Source organism: Eretmochelys imbricata, chromosome 21, assembly GCF_965152235.1.
Source record: "Eretmochelys imbricata isolate rEreImb1 chromosome 21, rEreImb1.hap1, whole genome shotgun sequence".
Lineage (NCBI taxonomy): Eukaryota > Metazoa > Chordata > Testudines > Cheloniidae > Eretmochelys > Eretmochelys imbricata.
The window spans coordinates 14,419,791-14,434,080 of NC_135592.1; the positions used below are offsets into that span (position 1 = coordinate 14,419,791).

At 42.9% G+C, this 14,290-nt stretch overlaps 1 protein-coding gene across 3 annotated transcripts in view; it reads right to left on the bottom strand.

The window, feature by feature from the left end:
• CEPT1 (choline/ethanolamine phosphotransferase 1) overlaps positions 1–14,267 on the bottom strand; it is a 42,748-nt gene extending 28,481 nt beyond the window's left edge. The window contains exons 1-4 of one of the 3 annotated variants that reach the window (XM_077839242.1): positions 14,217–14,267; positions 12,318–12,723; positions 7,499–7,646; positions 5,008–5,149 (exon numbers count right to left, since the gene is read on the bottom strand). In XM_077839242.1, coding sequence (XP_077695368.1) covers positions 5,008–5,149; positions 7,499–7,646; positions 12,318–12,656 — 629 coding nt within the window. In that variant the 5' untranslated portion in view covers positions 12,657–12,723; positions 14,217–14,267. Of the gene's footprint in view, positions 1–5,007; positions 5,150–7,498; positions 7,647–12,317; positions 12,724–14,117; positions 14,184–14,216 lie in introns of those variants that run through there. The other 2 variants (XM_077839243.1, XM_077839244.1) reach the window with 2 other exon arrangements.
• Positions 14,268–14,290: the final 23 nt, after the last annotated feature.

Sequence of the window (14,290 nt, forward strand, 5' to 3'; positions counted from 1 at the left end):
TCTCAGGAGGTCATCTAGTCCAACCCCCTGCTCAAAGCAGGACCAATTCCCAATTTTTGCCCCGATCCCAAATGGCCCCCTCAAGGATTGAACTCACAACCCTGGGTTTAGCAGGCCAATGCTCAAACCACCTAGCTATCCCTCCCCACTATTTTAATGGGTCAAACCTAACATTTCTTTTTCCCCCCCTTCTAACAGTTAAGAGGAAGGTGGAGAACACACTAAAAAAAGCTAATATTTACTTACTTGTAATCTCTCTTCACTGCTCAGCAATTTTATAAATGACAATATTCTAATGGGGTCCTCAAAAGACAACATGCAATGCTAAGAATATTGTTGGTCCCAGTGATTATGCTGGTGCACAGATATGCGTCTAAATGCAGGTTTTTAATTAGAATGGCTAGGTTAGATAAAAACCCACAATTGTGGGTTAATATGGACTATATTTTAATACAACTTCTATTGTAACTGAACTTTAATTGTGTTTGATCATTTTCTTTGGGAGAAAATTAAGCATTTTGGGGTATCTTCTCATTGCAACTTGTGCTAACAAATTATGGTTGGCCAGCAGCCATACACGAGGAGCACAGAAGAATTAAGGTATGGGCACAAAACAGTTCCATTCAAAAGAACTTTGTTCTTACAGGTCTCTGTACCAGTCTGAGGTTTGTAGGGCTTACTTTGCTTTCCTCAGTTCCTTGCCAGCAGGTATAAACTGAAGAAAAACTTCAATTAGACACTACTTTCCAGGACACCGTTGCTCAGTTTAGTATATTCCACAATCCTAGGTCTTGTACAAGCTGAAGATATCCTTGGTATTGTAGGAGGCTGATGCACCATAAGGGAAAAAAAGCATAAAGCAGGTGCAACTTCACAATGAGAGCGTGCCCTGTTTTTCCTCGAGATTCCATAAGCCAGCCCTCACATCCAGGCTGGATTCAAACAAATCTACTGTGCACCTGAATTTGCTGATCTCAGACAGTTCTTCAAAAACATCAGTGTATACCAGGGTTGGGGCAAAGTCTGTTCTAAGCGGACGTTAGTTGCTGCAGAGAATCAGATCCCAAGATTTTGCTTTCTTCCCCAGATACTTAATCTATATTTCAACTCCTTTTTAAATGAAGCATTTCTGCCCAAATTTCCACGTATTCCTACTTTTGTCTGCACGCACACACACTTTACGGATAACATAGCCAAGTACTTTTAGATTTAGAACTTTATTTCTGAGAGGCAGTGTAGCTGGAACTGTCTGTCACATTGGAATTTTAGGTTCAACTCAGCTCATGAGGCCTCCATCAATAACAAAGGTGGTGAAAGGCACAGAATTAACATCAGTCTCACTTTTTGTGGTGACTATCTCATGGTCTCTTAGTACCCAGATAAAAACACCTTGCCAAAGGCATCACAGAGATTGAAAGCAGCAGCAGGTCAACAACAATCATCCTTTCTGTCTGTGCCCGGTCAAGAGGTTCAACTGTGTGTGGCATGCTACAGAAAGATGCAGGCACAATACTAATAGAATCCTGACCAACCTCCAGGAAGCTTTACTGAGAAAAAGCCAGATGGGAAGTAGCAGTTGACAACTTCTAACTCAGAAAAACTAGAAGACATATTCCTTGTGACAGTAAAAGGCTCCTTCCTGACCTCAGGACAATCCTCTGCCAAAAAGCTTCAAGTTCCTTTCTGCAAACCATGGAGACATTAGGGTTCTTCAAGAAGTGGTTAGAATAGTTTTTATAACGTAAAGGGTTAGACAACATAAATATAGGGGCTGCTGCCGTTTAATGAACTCAAATCCCAAAACTGGTCCCAGGGGTACTCCACTCAGATCACATTTTCAACATGTAGCATTTCCCCTCTATGCACAGGGCATACTTCCTGATCTTAATGCCAATTTTTTAATCCAGTACAATGTCTTATCTTCTTTTCTGTTACTCTTCCATGGCCAAGAAGCTCTGATGCGGAAAGCTGTCAAATGCTTTTGAAAGATACATACGTTTACTAAATCCACCTCATGGCTTACAGCGATGAACACTTTCAGAAGATCCCAGCAGGTCAGATCTATGCCAGGGATAGTCTATTTTTTGTCAAGGGCCAAATTTCTCAGTCAAGGTCGAGACTCCAGAGAAAATAATTTCTGGTATTGTGGAGTCCACGACTGACTGCAGTATTGTGGATGTAGTCTCCTCATAACCATATTCAAAGTGCTCATCAACTCCTTGTTCTTTGATACTTCTCTGTATTCAGTCTACCATGATACTGAGAGGCTATTTGCTATCAACTAGCACTCAAGTCTCTTACAGCATCATGGCTTTCCACTGCCCTTCCTATGTATTGTCTGGGGGATTACTTTCAATCTGGAAGAATGCATCTAACAGGTCTGAGAGAATCTCCTTTTATTTCCTGTCCATCTTTCTAACCTCTGTAGCTCTGTTTATATCTTCATCAGTTTATAAATCTCCACATTTTATTTCATCATCATTCTGTTTACTTCTTCTTTCACAGCTACTGTAACATCTTAATAATGTAACAGATCGCTGGGGTATTTTGTAGCCTACCTTCCCCAACTCATTACACTCTCATTTACCATTACTTTTCATTTACAGCTGAATAGCCCATTTTCAATTTATGTAACCCTTGAATAGGAGCTCTGTATTTGAATAAAAATATCAAGTCAGATTTCTAGTGAATGCACTACACAGGTCCAGTTATATTGCCATTTCCCTTTGGGGACTAATTTTGTAATTTGACAAATAAAAGCATCAAATTTACTCCAAAGCTTCAGCTATACTTCTCATATTCAAATTTTAATTTCCAATTAAATCCAAAATATCCACTGACTTTGCTGGCTGTTAACATGTCAGGTAACAAAATAATTCTTTACTACCAAAGCCACAACAAAAATAGCCTTCGTTACTGTAGAACAGAAGTGCCAAGTCATCCAAGGGGAAGCAGCCAATGAGAGCTACCAACATCTATTTGGAATGTATAGGTACCTATATTTGCAAGTCTCAGGCGATAGGCAGAATAATCTTATAGTGCAAAGATTGGTAAAGAGAAAGCTTCAGAGACAAACTAAGATTTAGCATGGCTTATTGTCTTCTTTCCTAATATTCATTCTCAGGTTTTTGTGGCAGACATTAATGAGAGTTTGTTGTAAGCCGATTAGCCTTATGACCGTGGGACTGGTTAAAAGAATGAGTTCATTATACAAATGTGGATCTGATACAACTATGTTATGTGCTCAATATTACAAGTATGACATTTAGTATGACCTTTTAGATGTATTATAAATATTGATTTATCAGAAATTACTGAATTTTTCATTTTAACAGTGAGGTTCCTGTAGAATTAGATTTTGAAACATGGCATCTGTAAAATTAGAGACAAGTTTTGGTGCATTGATCCCAGTGAAAGGGATCTTAAAAATTAATATGTGGAAATGAGAATATTTACATGGCTACTTCTCTGACTGCACCTGGAAATCAAATAGTTTGAGATGTAAATATCATTTGCACCTTTAACATTTAAGCACATGCTCAGGCCTCTATAAAAATCAGGCTCTTTGGGACGGTCTCTGCAGAGAGCCGATTGTCCTCAACGATCACTGGACTTCAATGGGAGCTAAAGGTGCTTGGCCCGTCCCAGAGCAGAGCTCTTACTATGTTCTGAAAGAACAAGGACCTAACATTATGGGCAAAAGTCTTATGTGGAGAAGTCCAGGAACTGGGACCAAATTTTCATTGGTTACAACATGAATCTCAAATGACACCAATGAGGTTGCTAAAGTTGCTCTGGATTTATATGATTGAGATTAGAGTCTGACCCTTGATTTTTATGGGATCAAGGAATACTGGCTATTTTGGCATTTCCTATTGTTCTATCAGAAATCTGTTCAGTGGAGCTAACCAAATGAGACTTATCAGGTAAGCTCAATGAATATTAAATTTCTCCTTAAAGGGCTATTTCAGCCAAAAGGTCCAGAACTTGATTTTAGTTTGATAAAATTTTACAATACCCAGAAACCTGTTGAATGACCATTTAATGAATAATGTTTGTACCTTGCACGTACCTTAAAGCTGGAAAACACCACAAATTAATAGAATATCATGTGTCTAGAAATGTTCAAAAAATATGATTCTTCTTCAGCACAGAGGGCATCCTTCAATATGCTGCTTAACCTCATTTGAAATATACTTAGCAGATGGACTTCATACATATGTAGATATTACCAGTAATAGAAATATTGTATTTTGAGGACACTTTAGCGCCAATAGGATTACACAACAGCCATTGATTAGGGACTTGATCTTGCATCAGAACTTAATATCCTAGTCTTCTAGATGAAATCCTGCTACACCAGCCCCCCCTTAAATCAATGGAAGTTTTGTAATTGATTTTAATAAGGCCAAAATTTCACTCCCCGAGTCAGACTTCTCACAAGCACTAGGGATCTGTTAATACAGACCCCAATGCAGGGTCAGGGCTTCAGATTGTAGGAAAAAATGTCAATTTATATTAATTTTCCACATCAAAAAAACCTCACCACATTGTATTAAGAGTTAAGTAAATCTTATTTAAGATCAATGCTCAGGGAATAAACATGCACATCTTGCAAAAATCAACTGTTGTGCAAATGCTGTGGTTGATTTTTTCCAGATACATAGTGATGACTGCATAACTGAAGTCACTTTGCCATCTAGCGGAATAGACATTTTTGTGTTTAATTCACATCAGAAGCTATTAGCAATTATTTCAAAGGGCAAAAGTTTTTCTTCTCCTGATAACAAGAGGCTCAAAAATTTAGTGTTATTTTTGTATGCAGTGGCTCCAATATATAGTAGTCATCACAGGTAACAAAAGTGTGAGAATGTATGTATGTATGTATGTATGTATCTGTACATACATACCCACCTTTTACTAATCTAAGAATCTTAGTACAGGACATACATTGAACAGAAAACTGACTTCACTGTTTACAGTTTTACTTTCAACTGAGTTACTTACATTCCAAAGCGCAAGGTTCCAGAGACGTATGTCTGCCAGTGTGCACAATAAAACATGAATGTCCCAGCAAAACAACAAAAGAACATCCAGTCAGGATTCGTCCCCAGCTGCACAGCAATACAAGTTCCCAAAACCACAAAGACTGCAGAAGAAATCAGACAAGAAAAAAAAAAGCAAGCATGTACAAAGAAATCTTTACAAAACTATACAGGAGACAGAATTCTAGCAAAGGACCCAGAGAAAGAGGCACAGTGAGATTACAGTAAACCGCTACATTATATAGTAAAGACTTTTAACAAAGATTATATATCAAACAAAAACAGTTCAAGAAATGCAAATATTTCATTGCTTTATTACTGCTGTTCAATGAGGGTGCTCAAAGTCACAGGGTGACTGCTGAGATGCTGTTGATTATACATTACTGTGAACTACAATACCTCTGCAAAAATCTTAATCTTGAAATATCTCATCACAACAGATTTTCAGAGCAGCGGCTAAGAGAGAGTTTGCAGATGGTACCCATTGCAAAAGGCACCCTTCCTACTGAAGTCAATGGGAGCTGAGAGAGGGCACAGCACTTTTTAAAAAGAGATTCTCAGTAATTTATGGGATCAGGCTCTTAATTTGGTATTTCCTTGTTTTTGTTTACTTTTGTTCAAGTTTGCCATTTTCTTTCACTGCATCTTTCATTAAAAGAAATTCTCAAGTTTTCTTATGTGCAAATCACAAAAAAAGGCAACTATTACTCCTGGGGGAATTCTACGCCACTGCACATGCGCAGAATTTATGTCCCCTGCAGATTTCTTTGCTTCCCCACAGAAAAATGACTTATGGGGAAACAAAGGGAAGCCACAAGAGAGGTCATGCAACCTTCCCAAGCAGTACGTTTTGGGTGCCCAGGGCAGCCCGCAGAGAGGTAAATCACTGTTCAGCCTCCTGTCCCACTGGGGAAGACCCGGCTGGCAGCTCTTACCCTGCACCAGGCTCAGCTGCTAGTCCCGGCTAGGCTAGAGAGGACAGGACTTCCTCTTCAGACCCAACCCCAGATTTCTCCCCCAGCTGCAGGAATCTCTGAAGACTCCCACACACACTTCCTGCACCCATCGCTCCTCAGCTGCAAGGGGAGGGATCCCTGTACAGGGAGCTGCTCCCCCTTCTCCCCAACCCCCATGCATCCAGACCCCCTCATACGCAGACCTTCCCACCAAGCCTCACTCCCCCCCACACTCAGAACCATGCCAATGAGCCTCACTCCCCATGCACCTGGTGCACCCCAACAAGCCACCCATACCTGGATCCCCAGCCCCCTGAACCCCAACTAGTGCACCTGGATCCCCATTCCCCCACACTGGCCTCCTCCACTGAGCCACAGCCATCTTGACCTGGACCCCCCTGCAGAGTCCCATCATCATTGCACCCAGAACCTTCCCCCCCTCCCCAAACAAGCCCCTGTGCATCCAGATCACCCACTGACCCACCCACACCCAGACTGCCCCACACAGAACCCTCTCAAACCAACACCTGGATCCCTCCACACTTGGATCCTGCCTTGCTGAGCCTGCCTGTCCACACCTGCTGCACCTGGCATGGAGGGACAGGGCCCTTGGGTGTTTCTGGGGCAGGCCCAGTCTTGGTGCTGCGTCAGGGTTGGGTACAGCCTCACTGCCAAGTCTGTGTCCTGGGAAGGAGCTGCACAGTGATCTCCCACCTCTCTGTGTAGCCAGTGGCCTGTGCTCCCCAATGCCATGCTGGAACCTCCACATTTATTTGACAAATAAAATTTGCATAATTTTAAAATATTGTGCACAGAATTTAACTTTTTTGGCACAGAACGCCCTCAGGAGTAAACTATGCATTCTATGAATCTAAAATTACAAAGTGAGTGATCCATCAAAATTTAATATTAGAGTCTTATAAACTGTGATCTAAGTACCCAAACAAAAAGAATCTGAATCATTCATTGAACAAACAGGGTTAAAGTTACCTCTGCTTTCAACAGAGTCAGGGCTGAATTTGGACTCCCAGTGTCACATAGTTTAGGTTCAAAATTTGACGTTAAAATTGTTTTAATTAAGTATTAACTATAGAAGCGTTCTTTGTACTTTAAATGTAAGCTAGGTAAAGTTACTAAATTAGGCTCAAATTTAGCAAGCCACATGTGTAGACCCCATGATGTCAACAAAACTACTCATATGCTTAGAGCTTTACAGATTAAGTATCTTGCTGAATCAGGGCCTAAATTCCCCTAGTGTCAGTGTAACACCAAACTAGTCAGATTTAGGTTCTGCTTAAAAAGAACAAAAAAAAAAAAAAACCACACAACCAAAAGAAGATTTATTTGGCAATATAACAATAGCATCAAATTGCTCATCTCTTCAACAGCATGCCTGACAAAGGTTTTTCTTTCTATATTCTAGTTTACTATTAGGAATATCTCCAAAATATAAATAAATTTATTTAACCATTATCTTCCAGTTACAAGTGACAATACCTGTGGACAGTGAATCACAACCATGGTCAAAAAGTTCTCCCAGAGGAGTACTACTATTGGTTCTTCTTGCTTGTTTTCCATCTATAGCGTCCAAAGACTGGTAAATGAAAAGGCCACATGCACAAGCAAAATATGCCCATGGAGGTGCCTAAGAGGAAAGAAAGAAAGAAAGAAGGTCAGTAAAAGATTAACAAAGATTTGAAACACCTTAAACAGATCTTTATTCTCATACCAAAATAATTCTGATTTGCAGTACCTGAAAATACTCATGAATACATTTTTGAGAGTTTGTACTACAGGGGTGTGAACTGCAGAACACATTGGTATGCTGCACTCCAACTCCCTCGTGTGGACACTGCTGTTGCAAGCTAAAAGGTACCAAGTTCACATTAAGTCTTCTTTCAAACGGGGCTAAATTAACCTGAACTAGGTACCTTTTAGTTCATGCCCACAGGGTCTACCCGGGAAAGTTATAGCATAGCACTTTAGCATGAGCTGTAGTTCACACCCCTGTAATCCAAACTCTGGGACTATGTAAACAAGCCTTAAGTTAGCTGTGCATGCATCCACGGGACAGCCTTTGCTTTGAATATTGGTACATATGAAATAAGACCCCCAATCCTGCAATGACCTTCATAGTGGTAGGATCATGACCCCCATGTCAAGCTCAAAACTACACCCAGGTCAGTTGCAATACCAGTTATGCTAATAATAAACAACATTTTGAACTAGAGTTCCCCTACTCCTGTGGTTCTCAGAATTCTTTACAAAGGTACGCATATAGGTATAGCCCAATTTTACACACTATAGCAAATCTCATGGATCCAATACTTTGAGAGGCATTGCACTTTACTGGGTGAAACCTCATTCTATTCCTAGTGCACATATATTACAATAGTTTTATGTCTTTATATTACTTCGCTGTCATGCAATTCTCTCCTACAATCTTAGGATTCCAACCTATACATTTACACTGTTTTCAATGGTTTCAGAGTAGCAGCCATGTTAGTCTGTATTCACAAAAAGAAAAAGGAGGACTTGTGCAGAGGACTTAGAGACTAACAAATTTATTTGAGCAATAAGCTTTTGTGAGCTACAGCTCACTTCATCGGATGCATTCAGTGGACTGCATTTTCAAGGTCAACTTATAATGTGTTTTTTTAAATAAGTTCCTCTCTTTAAGATATGCATTTTCATAATTTTTATCTGTACCCATGCACTACACATAACAGGACAGTTTTCCCCATTGGAGACAGTTATCCCTTTGAACACTAATTTGTTATTGTAGAATATCACTAGCTGTTTGCTTCTAAACTAAATATACTTTAGAATTGTCGTAACTTTATATTGTTTGATTACAGTAAGATTTTCAAAAACATCTAAGTGACTTGAGAACTTAAGTCACATGGACTTGCAGTAGATACTCATACTGTGGTGATAACATATTCAAAGGTTACTTGATCCAAGTATTATATGTGATTTGAATTTCACATAAGTTTTTTTAAAACACTTACTATTTCTAAATGGAAAATTAAGATTTTTTCCTAATGAGACCCATGTTTTTCTACATCCAGTTAAAATAATTAGCATTAACGTATTCACAGTAAAATTTATTACCAAGGCACACCTAATATGGAAAGAGGTATTGAAAGTTATTTTAATCGTAAACCCCTTTCTGCCAGCTTGTACTTCTGACTATCACTACTCAGTATTACATATGTTGTCCAAGCATGTTTTACTGTGTATTTTCATACAAGTGACTTTCATTAACTTCACCTTGAATGGTCCCTTAGAATACATGCTAACTACTTATGCTAAAAACAAGATCTGACACCCTAAATACTTTTCCCAGACCTGATGAAGAGCCCTGTGTAGCTCAAAAGCTTCTCTCTCTCTCACCAACAGAAGTTGGTCCAATAAAAGATATTACCCCACCCACCTGGTCTCCTTCATGAACTTTGTTGTACACAGTATACTCCTGAGGGCATTCTCCACCAAACAAAAACTAAAAAATCTGCACACTATTTTAAAGTGTGCAGGTTTTATTTGTCAATAAATAAGTGCAGAAGCTCCAGCATGGCAGTGGGGCACAGAGGCTCCTGGCTGCACAAAGGTGGATGATCACCCTGCAGCCGCACCCCCGTCCCAGGACACAGACTCAGCAGCGAGGCTGCACCCTACCCTGACACAGCACAAGGGCTGTGCCTGCCCCAGAAACACCCTGGAGCCCTGCCCCTCTGCACCAGGTGTGGGGCAGGTATGCTCAACCAGGCAGGATCCAAGCATGGAGGGGCTCAGTGTGGGGGGAATCCAGGTGTGGGGTGAGAGGATTCTGTGTGGAATAGTCTGGGTGCAAGCAGCTCGGGGTGGGGGAAGGAAGACAATGTCTAAGTGTGGGGAGGATATGTATGCACAGAGGCTTGTGGGACAGGGGGCCCTGGGGCAATGGGACTCTGCAGAGGCTTCCAGGTGAAGGTGGCTGGGGATCAGCGGAGGAGTTTGGGTGAAGTGGGACTTGGTGGGGTGGAGGTCTGGGGGCAGCTCATGGGGGGAGGGGGGGGTGTCAGTGGCATGGGGGTCTGGATCTGTGGGCTGAGAGTGATGCTGGGGATGGGGGGTTGAATGCAGGGAGCTCAGCTGGGGGTGGGGGGTACTGGAAGCAGGTGGGCTCCAGATGCAGGGGCTGAGGTTCAGGTATGGAGGGCTAGGTAGGTTCTGGACATACCAGATGAGGTTTGGCAGTGGTGGCTGGGTATGGGGGTTGGTGGATGGGGCGGGAGGCAGCTCCCCATACAGTCCTCCCTCCCCCCACCACAGCAGAGGAATGATGGGGGCAGGAAGCAGGGGAAGATGCTGAGCTCCCTGCAGCTGACAGAGGTCTCTGGAGGTGGGTCTGACACAGCCTTAGCCACTCCTTGCAGGGGAAGAGGAAGTCTCGTCCTCTCCTGCCTCCAGCCCAGCCCAGCAGCTGATCCTGGCTCAAGGTAGGATCACTTGCTGGAGTGTCCCCAGCCCCACAGTGATTTACCTCTCCACCAGCTGCTCCAGGTACCTGAAACGATGTACCTGCACTGCTAGGAAGTGGTACTCTTGCAGCTTCCCTTTACTTCCCTGTCAAAGTCATTTTTCTGTAGGGAAGCAAAGAAATCTGTGGGGGACACGAATTCTGCACATGTGCAGTGGTGCAGAATTCCCCCAGGAGTAGGTATTATACTGTACTACAACAGACTGCAGTTAATATTGTAGAACAAGTTTTATAATGTGTTGTATTATTTGAGAAGGAGTATGTGATCGTGTAACTAGACTGTGGAAATACATAAGGGGAACAAAGTTAAAGCAGCATTTACCACCTTAACACCCTAGACTTCTTTCCAAAGAGTGTGCCTCCTCTGGTGATAACAGCAAGAAGGGCTGCAGGCAGATGCCAATACTTTAAGCATGTCTTCTTAGACCGACCCCTTCTAAGCATGTAACAGCCCTCCATACATTGCTAACACCAGTGGTGCTGCTCTACTGTTAGTGTTTTTCAAACCAACCTATTTTCAGTTGGATATCAAAAGGCCTGTTCTGGTATACATGGGTATGCAGAAAGACACCCTGGCATCCCTCACCGAGGAAGTAAACTGACTGCAAAGTTTGCTTAATGAAAAAGGGATTCTCATGCAAGCTTGGTTGAAAATGCTGGAAAGAACTCTGATTGAGGTAAGCTTCTTAAGATACAAGGATAACTTGTTAGTTAAGTTTAGGCTCCAGAATGATGTTCTGGGAACAATGATTATTTAAGAAAATAGATTCAAATAAAAAAAAAGTTTTATTTTATAATTGAACTTGAGTGCTGTGCATAATACAGGAGCAGTAGTCTATGGTGAAACTGTGGTACACTGGGTGATCAGCACTGGATACCACAGGGCAACACTTCAAAAGGGAGTCAGGGGCTGCAGTGCATCTATTGTCAACCTGCCAGGCAAAGCTAGGGCTGGTGTAGCCCAGGGGAGAGTGCTTGAGTGGCTGACAGGCTGGTTGTGTTAGGCTGCTATCACCCAGCTAGCACAGACAAGACTGCCTCCAGCATGAGGCAGGTAGTAATGAGGTGACTCACAGGCCTGCGTGCACCAAGAAGCATCAGACCTACCTATCAATCAAGTTTCTTGTTGTTGTTGTTCAAACTGAAGTCCACACAGAGCTTCAGGTGACCACAGTACGATCACAAGTAATAAAAAATAAGTGGTAACTATACATGCAATGCCAAGACAGGATAGCTCCAGCTTCCTTTTCTCAAAGCTTCCATAGGAACTCAGCAGCTTCTTGTGAGGATCCAAACCAACTCCTTTCTGTCTGCAGCAGCCCCCACATAATTGCTACTAGAACAGCTTGAGCTCCCTTCCCAGTCTATTGTGCTATTACATATTCCTTGACTGAACGTTTCACATGTATTTGGGCAGAGCCAGACAACACAATGTTAGTGACTGTTGGCCCTTGACATCACTTCCACTTGCCCCAGCGTAACTAGTGAGCAGCAGAACCCAGCTGTTTTCTCCAGGAAGTGCCAACACGGAAATCCACTTATGTTTTACTACACACAAATGCTTGTAAGTAGGAAGACCTCTTTAAGACCCTCACCCCCTGCACACACACACACACACACACACACACACACACAAAGCATTTGTGTTCACAGAACAGCTCAAAATAAGAATTGTGGATCACTCAGTGCAACACAACCACTTCCCCAAACACAAGAACACAGCCAAAATAATGTTGGCTCCATGCTACTCACATTAAATATGAAATCTGTCATAGTTAGAAGCCCATCTCTTACCTGCTCTGCAGCTGTTGGGCAGTAATACACTAATATTACTGTTGTACATATGTTTATTAACAGTCCAGTAATGGTGATCAGATTTGGGGCAATCCAGGCTGGAATTCTTCCAACTAGCCATTCCCAGTAACCTTGCATTAGTGGCTCAAGCAAGGACTGTCCAGCACTCTGATATTTGTGTTCTTCTAACCGCTTTAGCTGGTGCTTTGACAATGGTGGTGTAGGCAACTGAACCAATCTGCGTAACACACACACTGTAGCAGGAACATGACCACAATCCATAGGGGATTCTATGCGTGACTCTCCACATCGCTTCCTTGAGGATCGATGCCCACTCATGGATTGGTTAGCCTTGGAATTTTTATTTGGCAGGTTACAGTTGTGAAGTATTAAGATCCAGATCTACCTGGAACATGAAAGGAATTTAGACATATTTAAGATGAAGAAAATGTGCATAACTTAGTAGCGTTCAACCTCTAAGCGTAACACTATTGTAAGTCTCACATTTGACAGCCCAGGCCAGTTGCAAACCAAACGTGTCCTAAGTCAATGTTCAGAGGCATTTGCAGAGAGGAATTTTTGAGGGGAATGGAAGTGTTATTTCTGTTCAGCTACTAATGAACATGTGAGCACATAAAAAAAAAAATTATAACCACAAGTAGCACTAGCTTTCACCCCTTGTTGCCTCTCTTGGCAAATATACTGCTGCCCTTAGCCTCATTTCTAGCTCCAGTGGAAATATACACCACTGATATGCATCAGAAACCAAAGACCATCACAAACCTAACCATCTTCTGATCCAAGTACAAGTCCCACTTCTTTAAAATTGCCTTCTCTAATATAGGTTAGCATGTACATTTAAAAACAATAAAACCCTACCCAAACACTATGTTGTATAGTCAGCTTTCCTCCTGTGAGGAGGATAAGGTGTCAAGTCACAGCATTCAACGAATTCAGATACGAGGAGGACAGTATAAGAAGCCACACAGAATGGAACAGAATTAAGTTTTCCACAAATCATTGAACACTTCCAACATTTCATGTAAGCCTCCAATGTGGTTCCAGCTTTTCCAGTTGCAGTAGAAACTGGAATGCGATTTGAAGCAGAATGGTCTTTTTGGACCGTGCCTACCTGGGTTAACGCTACAGCCTAAAGATCACACAAGCCCCAACACTGTCCATTAGTTCATTTTTCAGAGGAGCAGCCGTGTCAGTCTGTATCCCCAAAAAGAACAGGAGGACTTGTGGCACCTTAGAGACTAACCCATTTATCTGAGCAAAGCTGATGCTCAAATGAATAGGTTAGTCTGCATTAGTTCATTGCTGCCTACTCTAGGAGGCACCTCCAGCTAGCGTATTAGGGGATTAAATTTGGAGAGTGAATTTGCAGGAATGCAAGTTGTGGACGGTAACAGCAAACCCCTGGGAGCCTGGAAGAAAGAAAGTTGATTTTTTTTTTGGGGGGGGGGGGCGGGAATCAGAAGAGTTCCCTATTGAGACGTCTAAATGCAACTGGACTTTCTAAGCTCCCACAAGCCACGAGATCGCCGAGTAGCTCAGAGCCTGCAGGACTTTCGGCTACATTAGGTCGCCTGAGAAGCCAGAGGGACTCCTGCCAGGGGCCGCTAGCCCCAGCCATGCTGCAGAGAAGCCCTGGCCCGGGGCGGGGCGGGACAGGACATCACCCCCCTCGGCGGGGAGCGCCCCGACCCCGCTCCCGGCCCCCCACCGCCGCCGCCTCCCGCTCAGGCCCCAGCCCGGAAGGCAGGGACCCCTCGGGGGCGAGACCCGGTCACACACCCAGCCCCGGAAACAGGGACTGCCCGGCGGAGCCGCTCACACGGGGCCCCGGGATCCCGGCTCGGGCCGTCAGGCTCCCTCGGAGGACCCGGCATTTACCTCAGCCTCTCTCCGCACGAGCCCGGGCGGCGCTTTTACGTCCCTTTTGCGGCTGCCGTAAATGAGCCTGGTGG